This window comes from Carettochelys insculpta, chromosome 1 (assembly GCF_033958435.1).
Source record: "Carettochelys insculpta isolate YL-2023 chromosome 1, ASM3395843v1, whole genome shotgun sequence".
NCBI lineage: Eukaryota > Metazoa > Chordata > Testudines > Carettochelyidae > Carettochelys > Carettochelys insculpta.
The window spans coordinates 149,481,590-149,503,278 of record NC_134137.1 but is presented as its reverse complement, the minus strand read 5'-3'; the positions used below and the strand labels follow the sequence as shown (position 1 = coordinate 149,503,278).

Below are 21,689 nucleotides of genomic sequence, written 5' to 3'. Positions count from 1 at the left end.
TGCTCCCCAGCCCCAGGTTTGTCTGCCCCCTGTGCTCCACAGGCAGAGTGAGCAATGCAGCAAACTGTGACTTTCCCCTCGTTCCCTGACGAAGGGGAACAGCCAGCAATGTCCCCATGCGAATGGGAGGGGAGAGTTTCATCCCTCCCAGCCACCCTAAAGGGTGCCTGTGGGGTGGAAAACTCAGGTCTGGGTCAGTCCAAGGTAGGAAGCGGGGGGTACCCCCAGCCAGCTCCTTTCACCTGCCTGCCTATTCTGTCTCTTCTGTATGGTTTTATGAAAAGCAATCTCATTCCAGGCATGCTCCATTTTCCTTGCACACCCTGGTTTTTAGTTATGGTAAGAGGAAGCTGTAAACCAAAGTTCATGGGCCTGGTTCTTACCGTTTAGGAGGAGTGCTTGAGCAAACAGACAGACAGATAAACTATCGCAAATATATAATAGACATAGTTGTTCACAATGTACTAGGAGCTTTACAGACACAAAAATGTGGTTGCTGCTCAGAAGAGTTTACAACCTGAGGGCCTCAGTCCTGCATTTGGATCTGTACAGTGGGGCCTTCATTGAATAAAAAGGGCTTCTACAACAGGTGAAAATGTCTGTCTCTCTTCCCCCTGGGATTCAGTTACCATATCAAGGCCTATATTTAGGGATAATGCTACCACGGTTGACATCGGGCAATGGGGATTTGGAGTAGGGAAAATTATGTATACAGTAATATGCAGCCTTTCTAGAAGATAAGCATAGATATTAGTGTGTAGGTTAGTTAAATCATGGAAGCCAGCTTAAAAGAATCATAGACAGATCTCATCCAGAGCCAATCTGTCACTGGTAAGGAGGACACATCAATTTAACGCAGATACTACAATAGGAGAAAAAATTGAGGGTGGTAATCCCACAAAAGTTACTGTTTGCTCATGCAATTCATAATGTTCCATGAATTATGAGTGGCTCTGATTCCAGTACACTATTCTGATGGCCCATTGTTGGTATACTCTTAATCACAGCTCAAAAGGAATCTCTGTGATTTCTCCATTCATCAAACAGGAAACAGACTGGCAGAAAAGACCTGATTGACTCACTGACTATGAAATCTGAGGTTGTGGGTGTTTCATACCTCAGTTACAAATTGTACTGTCATCTGATCAGGAATTGGATCACAATTGGAAAAGCACCACAATGAATTTAAAAAGTGTGCCTTTTGAAAAACATTAAATCAAAAATGTCTTTCAAAATGATACTGTAAAATACTTACAGAAAAGTTTAAAGCCGTATTGCATGTTCATAGAATTTACAGTTCTGTTGGTATGCAAACTCCACTTTGTTTCATCATATTTATGTGTTGTGTTTAAGCACGGCAATAAAGGGCCAGCATTAAAAAGGTTCAGTAAATCAGCTCTGATATGTAGAAACAAAACTGATTGTGGGCTCAATGTACTTTTGTCTGTCAACCTTGTATTGGAAAATGTAGCATTGCCTCATTGATGCAACCATGATTTCATTAGGCTACACAGCTTACATATGACAATGATTTATTTTCATAATTAAGAACACATTTACAAATAAAACCCTGAGGAAGGAAGGAAAGAATGTTAATGGTGATAAAAATTGAAGTCTTGTGATCAGGAAGTCTTTGAAGGGTACACAGTGTGGGTAATCCTTGGTTTTAAAAAGGAAATTTATACGTACAGATTAATTATACTGTTTTGGGGGAGTTTAATATGGAGAATATGCATATAATTAGAATGGATCACTGCTAACTGAAGGCCATATCTTGAGTTACTTATTCACTGGTCTGGGAGTTTTTCACTGAAGCCAGAAGAGTTTTTGTCTGAGCAAGGACTACAAAAAAAAAAAATGAACAAAGATTTCAGGCTTTGGCTTTGATTATATATCTTAGGCACATAAGAAGTGGTGAGGATATTTTTACAAGTCTGGTAGCGCTGCATAATTAAGGGTTCTTTATAAATCATCTTCAGGATATGCATAACTTACAGCCAGACGTCCTCTAGGGTATGTGGAAGGGGGAAGTGTCAACTCCATGGCAACGTATCCTACCCTCAATCCCTGCAGAGAGCTCTATGTGAGGTTAGTTGTTTGTGAGCAGGCAGAGACTGGAATAGGGAGGGTGGAAGCAGGTTTACTGTTTGCATCATCTTTCCCTATTTCCCATAGGAACCACTAGGAAATTCACTGTCAAATGAATTCTGAGGCTGAATTAGTGTTGTTTTTTTTTTTAAATGGAACCCTTTCACTCTGCCTAACCTTCCTGTAGGGGACGGCTCACAAAGCACCTGTAAACGGGAAGCCCTGTCAGCACAGTTCCACCAGGTTGTGTGACTGCAGAATCACAAGGTCCTTGCAAGGATAGCTCTGTCCTCTGATGACTCAGGCATAGGTTTGCCATATAAAAAAGAGGACCCTTCTGAGAGGGAGTGTATCTGTAGCAGTATCTCCCAGCTCACCTTGCATTGACGTGTGACATATAGTACAGTAATACAAGGTGAGTTGGGAGATACTGCTACAGATACACTCCCTCTCAGGGGGGTCCTCTGTTTTGAAAGGTCAGGTGTGGTAACTCTACTTAGGCAGATTCGCCTGAGATCAAGATACCTCCTACCCTCCTGCCTTTTGTTTAGGGATGAGAGTGCCACATCTCTTCCCCATCCCTGAGAAAAAGATCTGGAGGGACCTTCAGGAGTTTATCTGTTGGGTGGGTGTTCCACAGTGAGAAAAGATCTGGCCCTTATTTGTGTAAGCTCATTCTTGTATGAAAGTCAGGCTGTAAGGTTAATGCCTGGCTACAGTTTGTTTAAAGATACAGAAGAGTAATGTAACATGGCCAACCCTGTTTGTGCCTTTACAGAAGAACTAACGGAGGCACATTTATTAATTCCATGGCCTTTTTGGTGCTGTAATTTTAGAGGCAGATTTTATTTGTTTGAGAATGATTTTGCAGTTCGTTAATCCACACATAAAACAAAGCCCTTTGGGTATTGGATATTTAACATATGAGTTAAGATGCAGATTGTTTTACATCACAATTCTAAGGAAGGGTAGACAGGAAAACAGCAAAATAGAGATAATGGATTTCAGGAGGGCAGATTTTGGTAAACTCAGAGAGCAGGTAGATAAGGTCCCATGGGAAGTAAGACTGAGGGGAAAGACAGCTGAGGAGAGTTGGCTGTTTTTCAAAGGAACATTATTAAGGGCCCAAAAGCAAGCTATCCCACTGCGTAGGAAAGATAGAAAATATGGCAAAAGACCGCCTTGGCTTAACCAGGAGATCTTGCATGATCTCAAAATAAAAAAGGAATCGTATCAGAAATGGAAACAAGGACAAATTACGAAGGATGAATACAGGCAAACACAAGAATGCAGGAGCAAGATTAGAAAGGCTAAGGCACAGAATGAGCTCAAACTAGCTACAGGCATAAAGGGAAACAAGAAGGCTTTTTATAAATATATTAGAAACAAGAGGAAGACCAGGCACAGGGTAGGGCCATTGCTCGGTGACAAGGGAGAAACAGTAACAGGGAACTTGGAAATGTCAGAGATGCTTAATGACGTCTTTGTTTCGGTCTTCACTGAGGAGTCTGATGAAGGAATGCCCAACATAGTGAATGCTAGTGGGAAAGGGGTAGGGTTAGAAGTTGAAATAGAAAAAGAACACGTTAAAAATAACTTAGGAAAATTAGATGTCTGCAAGTCACCGGGGCCTAATGAAATGCATCCTAGAATACTCAAGGAGCTGATAGAGCAGGTATCTGAGCCTTTATCTATCATCTTTGAAAAATCATGGGAGACAGGAGAGATTCCAGAAGACTGGAAAAGGGCAAATGTAGTGCCCATCTATAATAAGGGGAATAAGAATAACCCAGGAAACTACAGGCCAGTCAGCTTAACTTCTGTGCCAGGAGAGAGAATGGAGCAGGTAATTAAAGAAATCATCTGCAAGCACTTGGAAGGTGGTAAGGTGATGGGGAACAGCCAGCATGGATTTGTAAAGACCAAATCATGTCAAACTAATCTGATAGCTTTCTTTGATAGGATAACAAGCCTTGTGGATAGGGGAGAAGCGGTAGATGTGATATACTTAGAGTTTAGTAAAGCATTTGATATGATCTCGCATGATATTCTTATAAAAAAAAAAAAACTAGGCGAATACAATTTAGATGAGGCTACTATAAGGTGGGTGCACAACTGGCTGGATAACCGTACCCAGAGAGTAGTTCTTAATGGTTCTCAATCCTGCTGGAAAGGTATAACAAGTGGGGTTCTGCAGGAGTCTGTGTTAGGACCAATTCTGTTCAGTATCTTCATCAGTGATTTAGATATTGGCATAGACAAGTACACTTATTAAGTTTGCAGATGATACCACGCTGGGAGGGGTTGCAACTGCTTTGGAGGATAGGGTCATAATTCAAAATGATCTGGATAAATTGGAGAAATGGTCTGAGGTAAACAGGATGAAGTTTAATAAGGACAAATGCAAAGTGCTCCACTTGGGAAGGAACAATCAGTTTCACACATACAGAATGGAGAGAGACTGTCTAGGAACGACTACAGCAGAAAGGGATCTAGGGGTTATAGTGGACCACAAGCGAAATATGAGTCAACAGTGTGATGCTGTTGCCAAAAAAAAAAAAAAAAAAAAAAAAACCAAACGTGGTTCTGGGATGCATTAACAGGAGTATTCTGAACAAGACATGAGAAGTCATTCTTCCACTCTGCTCTGCTCTGGTTAGGCTGAGCTCAGCTGGAGTATTGTGTCCAGTTCTGGGCACCGCAGTTCAAGAAAGATGTGGAGAAATTACAGAGGGTCCAGAAAAGAGCGACAAGAATGATTAAAGGTCTAGAGAACGTGACCTCTGAAGAAAGGCTGAAAGAATTGGGCTTGTTCAGTTTGGAAAAGAGAAGACTGAGGGGGGACATGATAGTGGTTTTCAGGTGTCTAAAAGGGTGTCCTAAGGAGGAGGAGGGAGAAAACTTCTTCTTCCTGGCCTCTGAGGAATAGAACAAGAGGCAATGGCCTTAAACTGCAGCAAGGGAGGTTTAGGTTGGACATTAGGAAAAAGTTTCTAACTGTCAGGGTGGTCAAACAGTGGAATAAATTGCCTAGGGAGGTTGTGAACTCTCCATCGCTGGAGATATTTAAGAACAGGTTAGATAGATGTCTGTTAGGGATGGTTTAGACAGTACTTGGTCCTGCCATTGGGGCAGGGGGCTGGACTTGATGGCCTCTTGAGGTCCCTTCCAGTCCTAGTATTCTATGATTCTATCTAGTGTACATGTGCAGGAAATAATATCCCCAAGCATGTCTCGTACATTTTGGAGATAATGAATAAGGCTGTAGTGCTTTACTTAGGGTGACCATTTCTCCCAGGGCCACATATGGGATGGGGGGGGCACTTGGGGAAGCAGCAGAGAGGGAGCAGTGAAGGCGCCCCTCCGCCCCTGCACCTTCCCCGAGCCTCAGCTGGCTCGCTCTCTGTTGCACAGAGCACGTACTGACACACACTACCTGCGCAAGAAATACCGGATAATTAACCCCTTTTATAAAATAAGTCAAGACACCTTTTTGGCATCCCAAATACAAGACCATCCTGCCAAAAACGGGACGGATGGGCAGCCTGGCTTTACTGGTTGTCAGTGATCTCCCACAGAAAATGATAAATGATTTTGCTGTGAAGAATATTTTTTAATGAAAATTGTAAAATTCCAACACCCTTTTTTAATTCTTCTCCAGCCCAGATTTTTCTAATAGTTCCTAATCTTTCCCTCTGTTGTTGGCTTCTTTAATGGTAAGCTCTGAATGTGTGTATTCACGTACATGCTGTACTTTTCTTTACTGTGCTCTGCAGCTGCAATGAGATTTTATTTGTTATCCATTTATGTAGGACCGTAAAGTATACACCATGCTTTACAACTGATCAGCATGCCATACAAAGAATATCATCATTGCTGTAAGGCGCTCATGGGCTAAAGGCACAAACTGGAACATTAGTTTAGAGGTTTCTCAGAAGTTTCTTAAATGAAAAGATGGAAGAGGCTGCACTGAGATCTCCTGATAAAGTTTCAAGGCCAAAAGACTGTGCTCTTTCTGTGCCTTATAACAAAGGTGAAAGTGGACACTTGGCTGCTAGTGGGAAGCTCTACTTGGTCTAGGTTTAGGTAAATAAAAGGAAAAGCTTTTTGTTTACAGATTCTTCCCTCTCCCCCTAGAATGGATTAAAGGAAAACAGAATACTTGATCTCTATAATCATCCCTGTTCTAACTCTTAGCAGTCACTTGATAATGGGTAGGACATCTTCATGTCACCCTCCTATTTGTAAGTCTGTTGATGGCTGATCAGCCTAGTTCTGGAGCCGCAGATCTTATCACAGAAGGGGTAGGTGTGGGTAGCTGTTGGAGGGGTGCACAGCAGTTTTTGATGCTCCTTCTCCTTCTCCACCTCTCCTCGTCCGCACTGCGGTGGGACCTCTCAAACTGTGCCACTCCCTCATGGATTACTGTTCTCCCCTGGGGAGATGGTCCTGAGCAAGGTTTTCTCAAGTGTTGCCACCAAGGCTGCACTTTTTCCTGTGTGTCTTCAGCATGTCCTTATACCGCTTCTGCTGGCCCCCTATGCTCCTCTGTCCTTCCTCCAGTTCAGAAAACAGAATCTGTTTTGGGAGGTGCTGATCAGACATCCAAACCAGGTGACCAGTCCAATCAAGTTGTTGATGAATGATATTTAGGATTCTCCCGTGGCAGCATTGATGATACTGTTCACGTGCCTTCAAATGACACTTGTATGTTGTCCAGTTTTCACATGCATACACTAGCATTGCAACACCACTGCATGGTATACAATGAGCTTTGCCTTGGGATAGAGGTTGTAGTTCTTGAAGACCCTTTGAATCAGGCGGGTTAAAGCAGAGCTTGCATGGCTCAGACATTGCTGGATTTCTGCATCAATGTTGAATTTTTTCTGAAAGATGACTTCCAGGGTATGAGAAGTGCTCCACATTTTCCAGCAGTTCTCCAATGACATCAATAGAAGGTACATGAGATTGTCCCATCAACAAAGGTTAGTGGGGCACCTCGGCCTTTTCAGTGTTCAGTGTGAGGCTGAGATTCTCATATGCTTCAGCAAAGGCACTTAAGATGATCTGAAGGGCTGTGGGAGAAAGAGCAGCAAGCGTGTTGTTGTCCGCATACTGGAGCTCCATGATCAAGGAAGTGGAGGTCTTGCTTTTAGCCTTCAGTCTCCTGAGATTGAAAAGCTTCCTGTTCATTCTATCATTCAGTCTTCACGCCATCTGGAAGCTTGCCGTCAACGAGGTGAAGTGTCATGGCGATGGAGATGCAGAACAATGATGAGGCAATGAGATGGCCTTGTTTGGCTCCCGTTTTGTCCTCGAAAGGATCACTTTGGAATCTGTTGTAGCTCACTATTGTGGTTGTCATGAAACAGCCTCAAGATGCTAATGAATTTTCTAGGGCTGTCAGTCTTTGAGAGGATGGTCCACAGGGTGCTACGGTTGACTGAGTTGGATGCTTTGAGGAGGTCAGTGAAACAATTTTGACCATCAGTCAGTGCAGATGAGAGAAAAATCATGTTCAAGCTTGTGTTAGCTCATAGTTGATCTGTTTGCTGACATGCTGCTGGACACCATTTGCTCTAGTTTATATTGCCTGTTAGTTGTGGTCAGCAATGTGTCAGGAAACTCAACACTTCCCAATTCAAAGTAAAATTTTATAAGGCCCATTGACATCTGTAGGGTTAATGGCATTGAGCATCCTTCTGAAAATGACCCATAGAATTTTGAAGTGATGGAACCAGTATATTTAGTAAGAAATCTAGTGGACCCTGATAAAATTTGCTCTAAATAGCTATAAAAGTTATTAGAGAATGATAGTGTTTCGAAAGGGTTTTTAACTTGTGTGAGCCTATAGCAGGGAAAGATTTCTCTTGTAAATCCTTGAAGATAAGTTGGGCTTTTTTTTTCTAATTTAAATTCAACAGAACTTTTCTGAAGAACACTATCTAAGTACTAAATGTTTCCAGGCACTGGACCTCCATTGTAAACTATTTGGAGGGAAAAATTATGCCAAGACTGCAAGGCTATCAAATCTAGCAACACTCCACTAAGAGGTGACTGAAAAATCTGACAGAAAATGGCTGTCAGTGTTTTGGCGTGGACATTTGCTTTTGTGTATTTGCTGTCCAATTGTTTAGATGAGATCCAAGAACATCATAGTGACTACACAGTATCTTAGAAGGTTCTGACACAACTTTCTCACTCATCTCCTAGAGAGGAGGGCTGTACATGTTGAAGGACGTAATGATTTGGCATGCACACACCATTGAGAGCGCTTTCTTTTGGGGGCCTTTTTCTGTGCAAGTCTGGAAGTGCCTCTTAATTAGAAAAAAGTCCTAATAAGGATAGTCCAAGTGTAATCTGTCTGCACCGGAAGTATTTTATTACACTAATAGTTCTAGTAAATTATTTATTAATATTATTTGCTTCTGCTCTGTTAATATCTATAGCACATGTGAGATTTCATCGTTGTTATTGACTTCTCTGACGAGCATTTCTGCACAGAGCAAAGATTAAAACATTCATTGGAATGCTGGCATCTTTTAGACAGCTAGACAGTTGATAGCCAATGTTGGTATGCACTCGTTTGTTTGTAGTCTCCAGAAGGCAAATGTATTAATGTTGATGGATGTGGGGGTTATGCTAATGCTTAATTATATTTTAAACATATTTTTTTCAATAGTATGTAAATGATACAAATGCCTGAATATAAACTTACTTATTCAGCTTTTGGTTATCTGAAAGTTGGTGATATCTCTACACATCTCTGCATTTCTATCTGCTTAACCAAAACCATGTTTTTCTGAAGAGTTGTATTGCGTGCTTTTGTTGAATGGGCTGGACGTGTATGAGCATACGCTGTATATGCCCAAAGGAATAATGGCTTCCTCAAAAAAAAAAAACAGAATATAGGGAATGTTGTAAATATTAATCAAAAACTGCTCCTCAGCTCCAGCCTCTCCATTGATTTCTCTGCTTGTGACCTTGGCATAATTCTTTATGCTGAATGTTCCTCCTTAATCTTAGGGTGACCATAGTCCCCTAGGCTAAATACAGGACACCCTGGGGGTGGAGGGTGTCCTGGCTAAAACGGGACAGCTGGTCACCTTGGGTCAGGCAGTGGCTGCACCCTTCTTCCCACCCAAACCTCTCACCTCCAGCCTGTTCCTGAACCCTCCACCCATTACTGCACTTTACCTCTCACCCAAACCCCAGCCCAACCCTCCCTCCCAGCCAGAACTTCCCTCCCACTGGGGCTGGGGAGACAGACAAGCCTACAGAAGGTTCTTCAGGGCTCGGTGCTGTGGGCTCCAGAGGGGCTCTGGCCCTAGCCCCACACTGCACAGGGTTCCAGTTCAGGGCGGTTCTGGCCCTGCAGGACATCTGGGGAGGGCTCAGCCCCACACAGTACAAGGCTCTGGCCCCGGCCCTGTGACGTGGCGAGGGCTGGGGGCAGGGGTGGCTCCACCCTGGTGCCATGCAGAGCTCTGGCCCCAGGTCCACAGCAGGGGCCGTCGTACTAGGGCTCCAGGTCCATCTCCACCCCAGCCCTGTGGCAGGACTCCGGGCATGGGGCTCCGGCCTCTTGGGAGGTCCAGGGGGGCCTTGGCCCTGTACTATACAGAGTTCCAGCCCTGGCCCTGTGATGTGGCAAGGAGTTGGGGGGGGATCTGCCCCCATGTGGTGCAGGGCTCTGGCTCCACCCCAGCTCTGCAGCAAGGACTTGGGGGGGTGGTGGAGGCTCAGGCGATGGCCCCAGCCCTGCACTGCAACAGCTCCAGCTCCCCCCACCCAGTGCTCACTTTCCCACCCCACCCCAGCTCCGTCCCAAGTGCAACCACACACCTGAGAGAGGCTGGGGCTGGCAGTGACTTCCCAGTGGCGCAGCAAGCGGGGAGCTATGTTTTAAAAATGGTGGTGACCAGGAAAAAAAGCCCTCTGAGTCTCCAGCCAGCACAGGAAGTGGGAGGGCCAAATACAGGACAATTAGTCTATTTAAAAAATAAGTCAGGGTGCCTTTTTGGCGCCCTAAAAATGGGATTGTCCCGCCCAGTATGGAACAGATGGTCACCATACTTAATCTTGTATTTTTATGAATCTGCCATAATGACAGTGGAAACCCCTATCATGACTCCATTGCTCTAGAAATCTTGATCTACTACTTCGTCTCCTCTCGAGTATTGCAACTACCTTCAGTCCTGAACAATTAGAACTTGGGGAAGCAAACTTTATTTGTACAGTGCTGCTGTTTGCCTTCTTGCGTGTACAAAGAATATCTTATCCTCAAATGCCTTTAACACTATTCTCTGGACCCAGTTCAAAACTGTTTAAGCCTTTCCCATGAGAGACGGGCTTTAACTTACTTCCTGTTCCACACGGTCTGGCATCTCTCAGTCCCTCCATGCACTCTCACTGGTTTTGGGTGTATGATCCATTTTTCTGCAGATCCTGCTGCATGGAAGAGCCTAACTTTATCTCCTCACCTCACTGGCACTTCCAAACTTTTCATATCTCAGCTGGAAGTATAACTTTTCTCCTTTTTACCTCTTGACCATTCTCTTTTGTCTGTAATGTATTTACTATTTAACTTTGTCATATGTCTCTTTAACTTGAAATGTATTTTGGCACTTGGTTTATATGAAAGGTGCTTGTAGGAGTGAGAGAGGGAGGCCAGGCAAGGCACGGGTTAAACAGGGCTTAGCCCAGTCAGCACCCCCCACCCTTCACCTGTGGCCAGTGTCAGGCCTGGACGGGTATAAAGGGAGGGAAGCCAGCTCAGTTTGGGGCTTACGAGACGAGGCAGGAGGCCCCAGGCCAGAGCCGCCACCCAGTTAGCCACCGGAGGGCGCAGCCCAGGACTCTCTCCCAGGTACTGAGGGTTGCGGGGAGCCCCACCCCGGGGGACCCCTCTCCCACTAAAAGGGGAACTAGATTCTCAGGGCCACGCCCCAAACTCAACCCATAGACACTTGGATGGGGGCTGCCAACCCACCCAACAGGCTCGGTCAGGGGGCCTAGCCACTAGGCCACCCAGGCCCAGGTGTGAACCTCTCACAGTGCTACAAATTACAATTAAATAATTATAGTGTGAAGCGATTGTCAAATACTGTAGAGAGGATATAACTTATTTTTTTGTTTTGTTTTGTTAAATAACAGACCCAGTAGTTAATTTAATGTCATTATTTATTATGTGAAAATCATTATGTGATATAAAGGTATATTTAATTTTCAGAAATGACTTTTTTCTCCCTCTTTCTTCACTAGTCCAAGGTGTATACTCGCACACCAACATTATATCTGGATTTCAAGCTAGACAAAGGAGCCAAGCACATTCAGCCAGTTCCCAAAGGTAGGGAAGGTTTCAGTGATCAGTTTAACAAAAAAATTGAAGCCATTTCTCCTGTAATGGGGTGGTCGTGAATTTCTGTGTATATTGTAGTATTATGAGCAAAATGATCTCCTTATGGCTACAGTGTTCTGTAAACTCAGAAGTTAAAAATTTCAATATGACAATTACCTTTGACCAAATTCTTCCCTTGAAAATAGGCATAATTCTCACGGATGTAAATATCATCCATGTATCTAAAATAAAATACTAGTTTATGAGGGCAAATTCTAGTGTCTGAAAACCATTAAAAATTGGTAGATGTAAAACTAGTCCAGTTAATTTGACTGGGGAGACTGGACTGGAGAAGGGGGTGCATCTGGTTGGGACCCACAAGCTGACAGTAACTAAAAATCATTGCCATCCTCACGTGTTGAGAAAAAGGACTGGTGCTCTCACATATGGGGCAAAGGGTAGGGTTGCCAGCCCTCTGGAACTGGCCTGAGAGTCTCCCAGAATTGGCTTCAGTCTCCCAGTGACTACTGAAAGCAAACCTGGAGAGTTTAATGTGATATATTAAGAAAATGACATCATGTTGTGGGGAAAAAAAATCCTGGAACAGCTTCAGTCAGAGTTGGCAACCCTAGTAGGCTCACCTCACAACTGGCACGGCACAGGTTGAAACTCTCTCATCTGGCACCCTTGGGACCTGACTGGTGTTGGATGGGAGAATTTGCTGGATGATGGGAGGTCAAACTTTTCTAGCACTTTGCCAACATGTCCACTGCTTACTGGGCCCTGAGACAACTTTTAGGGGTAAATTAAAGATAAAAAAACAGCACAGAACACTAAACAAAAATAGACGGAGACTAACACGGCTACTTCTCTGTGACTAAGCACAGAACACTGCGAGCCAGGACTGGTGGCTGTAACCATCTTTATGGGACCCCAGAAAACTTGGCCACACCCTTGAAAAGTGGTCGTCCAGCTAATTAAAGTCATGCCAGATTATGGATGTTGCTGGATGAGAGAGTTCTGTGTAAGGCTCAACCATAGTATCTTTATTGCTGTTGTCAGTGGGGAATGTTCATGAAACAACAGCAAGAAGGCTAAACTACTCTTTACTCTTGACAGCGGTTCACTGCATGAGGTTGAACTACTGGGGAGAGTATTTACATACAGTTGTCTGTACTTTGTGGATAAATAGGCCCTTCCCTCTCTGGGATGCTGTTCCACTCTGTGTTCAGTGGCCCTTCTCTCACTGTGGTGTTGGGCCTTCTATTATTTTGGTGGGTGGTGCTCACCAATCCTAGACATTGAATAGGCTCACCATTAAATTCACTTCATTTGGGAACAGTTAAGAAAATGAAAATACAACTAAACCAATAAACAACTTAAAGTTACTTAGTTAGCTCCCTATATTGGCCTGTAAGGAGTCTTTTCCAGTGTCTTCAAGAATCTACCATTTTACTCATTTGGTAAAAGAGGACCAGTTGGGCAAATGGTGGAATATTCATAAAGCACAGACAACTTGATCTATATAATTGACTTGCAGTATTTCAAATGATGTTGTCTTACTATTTCCTTGTGTGAACATTTTAATATAGCCTTTGTAGAGTTGTTCATTAATAGACTACTCTCTTGTTGTTCTGCAGTAAATACCAGTACACTGTGAAGGATTTCCCACCAAATCTGCAGTAAAGTAGTAAAGAAATAGTGTAAGAGTATGGGATATTAATATATGTCTGCTTCTTTCTAAAGTGGCTATTAATGTGTTTATCCCCTGTTCCCAGCTTTTCTTTTGATCATCCCACTGATCCCTTTAGAAGAAATACATCTAAGAGTTAAGCAACAGGTCATTTACTTGCTCTCTCAGAAAATATATGTTTATGCACAGTATTTTTTACAATAGCAGGTGAAGTATGTAATAATAGGTTAACTATTACATTCTATGTCACTTACAAAGAATCCAGGGCCCAGTCCTGCAACTGTGTGGTGTTCAATCATTCTTCTGGTGAACAGTCTCAGTGAGTTTTGCAGGGCTACTCTTGTGTAAAGATTGGCAGGACTGGCCTCATAATTAGCAAAATCTCCAACATAGCCAAATTCCTTCACATTTGCAACACATTTTTGTGTTTTCGCTTGAGAAAAAAGAGCACAGTGTTTATCGCTGTACCTGTTGATTTTACTTTTAGTAAAACAATGTAGAGTTTGCTGCACTCCCATTTACCAGAGAAAGGAGATGATCTCAGGATTTTGGACCATGCTACAAATTATCTTTCTAAGAAATTTTCAGAGGTTTCGTCAGATACAGACCAAAAACAGATAGTGTAGGAGCCAAAAATGATTAGCAAAGCAAGTATGAAGGAAGTAGATTAGACTTGGGGAAAATATATTATCATAAAGGAAAAGGTAGACAGATGATTTAGCAGTTGGAAGCCATGCTCTTGGGCAATGTTAGTGAAATATCAGACCCTCATGGGAGTTAACTTGGGCCAGAGATGTGGTACTCTGAAAGGTCGTTAGTGTTTTCCGAAACATGCATTTTCTATAAAAATGTTACACTTGGAGAAGAAGACAGAAGGATATTGGTGTCCATCCTCATTTTTTTCCAGCAATGCATTTTATAAAAGTGATGCATAAAGAATAGAAGGGGAATGCTTAAAGCAAGGAGTTAGGGATTTGGAATACACAGAGAAAAGAGATTGAAGATACTTGACAATTTAGAAGACTCAGCACATCAAAAATAGACTTTTTGGTTTATTCTACAGATGTTTCATGGACATTACAGTCATAACAAATTTAATCTTCTGGCATGATATGAGAAAGTTAAAGTGCTGCTAAAACCACTGACAATGTAGTTAAAATGTAATAAAGGGTTGCACAACTGCATCCCTGGAGAGCCTTTGTCACGCTGAAGCAAATGTGCCTTTTATACCCAAACATTGATACAAAAGGATTTAATTTATCTTTGTTTCTTTTCTCATGCTGCTGAATACTGACTTACTTGCATACTCTCCTTTGGAACTGACTTTCTTTCATGTATCGGTCCCTTGTGATGTCACAAAATTCACTCCTCCTGTGACAGATGGATTGTGATGTCATACACTGTATGAGTGCGTCAACTGTTAGTCCACAAAACAAAAAATCAGTCCTGTAGCACTTTAATGACTAACAAAATCATATGTTAGGTAATGAGCTGTTGTGGGGCAGACCCACTTCTTCAGATCTGGAAAATTCAGAATTTTTGACATCTGAAGAAGTAGGTCTGCCCTACAAAAGCTCATCACCTAATAAATTGTAGTCTTTTAAGTGCAACAGGACTGATTTTTTTGTTTTATAAAGATACAGACTAACACGGCTACCTCTCTGTGACTTTATTAGTCCAGTCTGTTCTTCAGAGTCAAAAACTGTGGAGGGAAGAAATTAGTTAAAAATTTCTGTAACAAAACCGGATCTGATCATTTGTGGCTTTTTTGAGAATTGAAATGAGCGTGAAGTGAGTGAAAAGTTGCTTCCATGCAGAAGACACTAGTGCAGCTTTGTATAGATTCATTGCCAATCTTCTGATTGGTGGGAAAGCTAGTAGCTAATCTACCCTAGCTTTCAGGCAATAGTGTCATTGATTTAAGAGCTCTATCATGGGACAGAAAGCTGCAGTCAGATTTGGGAAGGCTGCAGTGAGTCACGTTCATTACTCAATATCGGCACAGACTGGCTGATGGAGTAGCTTGCGAAGATGGTAGACACTGAGCAGATCGCCACTTTCCTCTGAGATCTCAGATATACTGATGAAATTGTCTGTTTGGTTCAGTTTGGTGAATCACTGCAGTAAATGGTTGATCTGATTGGGCAAGAAGCAGTGTGTACTGATCTGGTTATTAATCCAGACAAGGTTAAATCCCTGACCTATGTGATCAAGCAGCCTCCAGATCCAGATTACAACCAGCCAAGTTTTATCCTGTCTTGTTAGATGACAACTGCCAAATACATGGGCTACATCAGAGATGGAGCTGGAAGATGCACAAAAAATGTGAATATTTGTATAGCAGTAGCCACCACCGTGTTCCAGGTCCTTCAGAAACCTGTTTGCACCGTCAGGCCATCCAGCTTACTATGAGTTGCAGATCTATAGGATTATACTTACATCCTCCACAGGACAGCAGTAAAATATCAGAACCAAAGAAGGATGAAGAATGGCGTGTTGGTGGTTTGATTCTTGGGATCCTGAGGGACTAGCTCCTTCTCTCAACTGGCACTAAATAAATGGGTGAGATGATACATCAACTGACCACCAGCAGCTTTATAAATTTCTGATGGAATTGCATCACTGCCACTTGACTTTCCAGGTTTCATCTGATTAACAGGTTTTTGTGCCTCATCAAGAGTTGGCGGTATGACTAGCTGTGTAAGTCCTTAGCCCACTGAGGAATCTCTTCAAGAAAGCGTCTATCAGAAGCTGAGTTCTGGTTCAATACTTTGTGGAAATGTTTAGCTCAGCAGTCAAGGATTTTAGCACTATCTGTGATCAAAGTGAGGCCATCAGCAGAGCACACTGGTGTAGAGCCAGCAATGCGTGGCCTACAGACCTGCCTTCAGCCTCTCATAGGATGCTTTAAGATCATGTCTGTCAGCTGTACCTTGAGGTTTAACTGCTTGATATTTTCACCTGTCCTCTTTCATTTGCCTAAATTTGACTCGTGCCTCCTGCTTGGCTCAAATATATGCCCATTTCCTGGAGGCGTTCTCTTTGCCAGTGATCCAAGCCAGGTATATTCTATACAATGTTGCTGTTACCCAGTTACATACAATCACTCTGAGAGAAGTTCCATTATGTTATTTTTCTTATTTTTCTTCTAATTATAAATCTGCCAGCCCACAGTTCTAGTGAAATCAACAGTAAAACTCATTGATTTTACTGTGAAAGGGATCAGAGCAACAGAAGTTTTAGCAGAACGGTTAAGCCTGGGAACACAGTGGAAGGCGAGACTACGACAGCAGAATGTTTTAAAAAAAAAAAAATCCTTTCTGAAACAATAGGGTTGTAAGAATGCCAAGTAAGTGCTTTATTGTGCTACCTGTTCCCTAAGGACCTCAGTTTAACTTCTTTCCATATGTTTCTGTTTATGGAGAAAGCTAGTGACTTTACAACCTTAGTTTATATATCATGTTTTTCCAGACTGATAAACAAGACCCAACTATCTACGTGTTCTGTGCCTCATACCTAGACAGTTGAGAGGAGGTAGATTTTTACAATTATTCTCTGCAGTAGTGGACATGAAAGTACTATTTGTTTTTTAAAAAAATAGAAAAAAATAAAAACTTGGAAGGAAAATCCAAAAGATATTTGAGAGAGACGTGTACTTAGATTATGCCTGCTTACTGCTGTAACAAGTCTCAAGCATAGATGAGAACTACATAATAAAAGTTGGTGAATACCACTTTTAGGCTATGTCTACACGGCAGCATGAATTTGAATCTAAGGCACTTAGCACGATTTTCAATTGTGACTGCTCACACATCAAATACCATTATTTCGACTTTAGGGGGGCGCTATTGTTGATATTCTTACTCTTAACAACCCTAGTGGGATTAACAGGAAGTTCAAATGTAAACATTTGGATTAATGATCATGTGGAAACAGCTTCCAGTTAAACCAGTTTTATTGGCCTCCCAAGGAGTCCCACATGCATCCCACATACCCCAGAGTTATCTGTTCTGGCCGGTTGCATATCCAGTGTTCTCCAGGTGCACAGGAAGTAGGGTAACAGGAAGCCCACAAATTAAGATTTTTGAGGGCTGGCTATGGCTGGTGAGGAGTCTCCCCCCCCAGCAGCCAAGATTTTTGAGGGCTGGCTGTCGTCGGGAGGAAGTCTCCCCCTGATGGCATAGATTACAGGGCCTGGTTGTTGCTGGGGCGAAGTTGCCTTCTGAAAAAATGTCCATTTGCTTTCCACGGGAGGGGAGTGAGCACAATGCAGTCTGGGAAGATGACATCATATATCCACAACCACTTATGGGGCATTTTTTTCCCATACTGCAGTAGCAGAAAAAAAAAGCCAGAATGCCACAGGACTGGGGAACTGTGGGGTAGATTCCAACAATGCACTGCTGCAACAGTCGGTGTTTGGTGATTTAGTGGCAGCACTAGCTTGCCTTTGTCAGGACTTTGTGGGCAGGTGGGGATACTCAAACTCGAATTTGTAAAACCCAGCATTACAAAATCAATTCTAATGAAATCAAATTTATCTCGTAGTGTAGATGTAGCCACATATTTCCAAGTACTTTAAAAATAAGGTAACTGAGGTAGAGAAGTAACGTACACAAGGTTAGTGGTAAAACCAGGATTACAACCTTGGTGCTTGAGTCTGTAAGCTGCCCTAAACTCTCTACAAAGCAGCTTCTTTTAAAGGCTCTATTTCAGGTAGATAGGTGGTTAAGTGTATTCATTCATTAGGCATTTTTAAAAGAAAACTTAAGAGGTTTCCTGATTTTCCCTGTATAAGGATACACGTAATTCTTTTTAGTGTCACTAGTCTTATTTCTCCCGTGTCAGATGTAATTGTAGACCAAAAAAGTAGCACTGTGTTCATTTTGCTGGGAATTATTGAATTTCAAAATAATTATTTGCAAAATCCTTGTTACTGCAATATTACCATTTCAGAGCTAAAACCAAATAGAAAAAAATCTAAAAAATTGAAGGTTAATTTTTCAGTAGCAATATTATCTTGGCTATATTGCACAAAGCCAATTACCAGGGATAATGCAGAGTGGATCTCATGCATCACTGTACTGAAGAATCTGATAAGTAACTGAAAATAATATAAACCTTTCTAACTCACACTAATGACTGGGAAGCCCGTGCAAATTATTGAATTGTGGAAGTTACCAAGTGTGTGAATAAGTAAGACTTAATACAATCACTGGAGAGAATACTATGTATCTCAAATAAAAAACCACGGCTTCTATTAAATTTAATTATTTCCTCCAGTAACATTAAATAAAAGATCATTACAGAACAAGAATGACATCCTTAAATTTAATTACTCTCCCCTGTGGCTTGCACAGTGAAGGGGCAATGATCAATCAAGTGCAGTTAATAATAGAAGAAGGCTTTGAAACTGAAGTATATGGTAAAAATAAAATGACAGACACTTACACAGGCTTAGGATGGAATATAAGTGCAATATTTACTAGGGGTAAATTCAACATTTCATATTTCAGAAGAGATATCAAGAAAGAGTTAGTAGGGAGCCCCTAGGAAAAAACAGTGGTCAAATCTTCACATAGTGTAAATTACTGAAGTGATGCCAACAGGCGACAGGTGTTTGGAAGCATTGCACAAAGAAGAAAGGTCCAGTACAATATTGAAGCATCATAGTAAGTAAGGAGACTGTGTTACTGATAGAGAAAACTGAAGATGTGTCTACACTAGGAAATTATGTTGAATTTGTTAAGGTTAATTATGTAGCACCCTGTTTTGTAAAGTTGAGGGTGCATGTCCACATTCACACATGAAGGCGACAGAGTGTGTGCCCATAAGGATTGGGAGCTCCATCTTAGTCAGGAATGCATTGTGGGTACCTATCCCACAGTGCCTACTGCCTCTTTCCATTGTGGGTTTTTGTCTCAGCGTGTGATGGGACAAAAAAGTACTGTATGTGGTTCTGGATTTGTGTCATCAGCATCCCCTAGTGCACTTGTCTCCTCCCCTTCTCTTTGGAAAGCAATAGCAGAAAGGTTTTACACTTTTTTTTTCCACCATATCCATGCAGACGCCATTGCAAGGCTAGCATGGAATCTGTACAGCTTCAAGCCATTGTGGCAAGTACTATGAGCACATCATGCATTGTTCTGTGGTATGTGCAGAGCCAAAGTAGCTGTCAGAATGATGAAGATTCTGAAGAGGACATGGACTTACACATGTTAAATATTGGAGAGGAGGAATGGAGAGATGCTGGCTGCACTCAGTGCTTTTTACACAACGGCGTGCCAGTTCTGGGGCCATGAAACAAGCTCAGATTGGTGGGACAGCATTGTTCTACTGTTATGGGATTGTCAGCAGTGGCTACAAAACTTCAGCATGCATAAGGCTACTTTCATGGAACTTTGTGAATTGTTTTTCCCTGTCCTGAAGTTCTGCAATACCAAAATGAGACCTGCTTGGACAGTTAAGAAGTGAGTGGCAATACGTCTGTGGAAGCTTGCAAAGCCAAACAGCTACGGGTCAGTGGGCAATCAATTTTAAGTGGACAAATCTACAGTGGGGGCTGCTGTCATCCAGGTAACAAAGGCAATCAGTACTCTTCTGTTGCAAAATACAGTCACTCTGGGAAATGGGCATAACAGCTGGTTTTGCCGCAAAGGGGTTCCCTAACTATAGCACAGAGATGGATGGAATTCACATCCGTATCTAAGCACCGGACCACCTTGCCACTGAGTACGTAAACCACAAGAGGTACTTCTCCATTGTGTTGAAGGCATTCATGGATCACGAGGGTCATTTCAGTGACATCAGTGTGGGATGGCTGGGAAGGGTGCATGGACACGCACATCTTTAGGAACTCTGGTCTGTTCAGAAAGTTGCAGAATGAAACTTTCTTCCCAGACCGGAAAAGTCTCTATTAGAGATGTGGAGATGCCAGTAGTGATCCTGGGTGATCCAGCTCACCCCTTGCTCCCTTGGCTCATGAAGCCAGGCGCAGGCAGCCTGGACTGCAGTAAGGAACAGTTCAACTACAGGCTGAGCAAATGCAGAATGGTGGTAGAATGTGCATTTGGCCATTTAAAAAACAGGTTCATGAGGCTTCTTACTCAGCCCTCATCAAAAGCAACATTCCCCTCGTGGTGACAGCCTGCTGTGAGCTCCATAACTTATGTGAAAGCGAGGCGGGGGGGGGTGGGCAGATTTCATGCCAGGCTGGAGGGCCGAGGCAGATCACCTGTCCAGTAATTATAAGCAGCCAGACACCAAGACGATAAAGAGAAAACTGCGCGAGGGGTACTGCTAATGAGGGAGGCTTTGCAAAACAGCTTTATGAATGACCAAACAGCGACAGGACAGTCGTGTGTGTTGCTTGTAAGGAGGTGCCCCCGAATGATATGTGCTGGCCTGTAATCCCTTCAGCGCCTCCCCACACCCTGCCACCCATGCAACATAAGCGCTAAAGACACTGTCTTTAGAGCTTAATAATTTTTATTCAGGGCACAGTAAAGGAGTTCATGGCAGTGGCTTTGGGGGTTGGTAAGCAAGGGTAAGAGGCATTTTACCATCACAGGTGTGTCCCTGGGAGTATCCCAGAAAGTGAAAAGCAAGACTGTCCATCTCTTTCCACCCCCACATGCTGGGGTGCCAATGCAGGGCGGTTAGAGATCATGGTGATGAGGGAATGTGGTTCACAATGGTGTGCAGTGGTGGTTCTGTGCTCCTGTAGCAGGTGCCTCAAGAGCTCTGTGTGCTGCATCACCATCTTCAACATCTCCTCCTGGGTCTGGACAACCCACTTCCTGAGCGCTCTCCTGTCCTCACGATACTCTCTCCTCGACTCCAGCGTGGTCCTCCTCTCTGCAGCTGACTGTGTCATGTCCATGTGGGTGGCTTCCATGTGCTCTGGGAACATATGTTCCCTCATTTGTTTTCTCCTTTGGATCTGTGCCAGTCTAACAGCTGAGAGAGGGGTGAGCAGTGGTCAGTGAGCCCACTGTTGCACACACGACAACAAAACATAAATGAAAGCCAGACGTTGATGCATTTATTTTAGACGAGATAAAGGTTAACAGCACAAAAAGGAATTTCGAGAAAGAACCTCTGTGGATGTGTTCTGTCCACAGACAGATTTTGACTTTTAAGCATCCTCTGTGCAGCAGGTACTACACAGAGCTCTTATGGAACCTGCTGGACTTAGTTTGCTTCCAGACATGGTAAGGCGCAGATCAGGGGCATGTTTTCAAGTCTGTGAGTGCGCAAGCAGTTTCTGTAGCAAGCGCGTGGGTGGAGGGGCTCCTAGGGGCTGTGGCAGTTTCAGTCACAGTGTGCTTCTCCTCCCCCTCGCATTGTTGGGGCATTGAGCCATTTCCTTCCTCCCAGGTCCTGGGGGAAAGAACGGAGGTGTGAGGGCAGTCTTCGTAGTGTGGCTTGTGCTATTGGGCCTGTCTCTCTCTCTCGGTTGCTGCTCCATTCACCTGCTGACCCTTCTTGTCATCCTCCTCCTCTTCCTCATCCACCATGTCTTCCCTTCTGTTGCCAGTGGCTGCCTGAGAAATCTCTTGGGACAGA

General features: G+C 43.1%; 1 protein-coding gene across 5 annotated transcripts in view; it reads left to right on the top strand.

Moving 5' to 3' along the window:
• Positions 1-21,689, top strand: part of PIR (pirin) — an 87,150-nt gene that overhangs the window by 40,788 nt on the left and 24,673 nt on the right. For all 5 annotated transcript variants that reach the window (XR_012645433.1, XM_074993399.1, XM_074993406.1 and 2 more), the window contains exon 6: positions 11,353-11,437. Coding sequence is in view for 4 of the 5 variants with exons in the window: in XM_074993399.1 (XP_074849500.1) it covers positions 11,353-11,437 (85 nt within the window). In the remaining variant the exon portion in view is untranslated. The remainder of the gene's footprint in view (positions 1-11,352; positions 11,438-21,689) is intronic.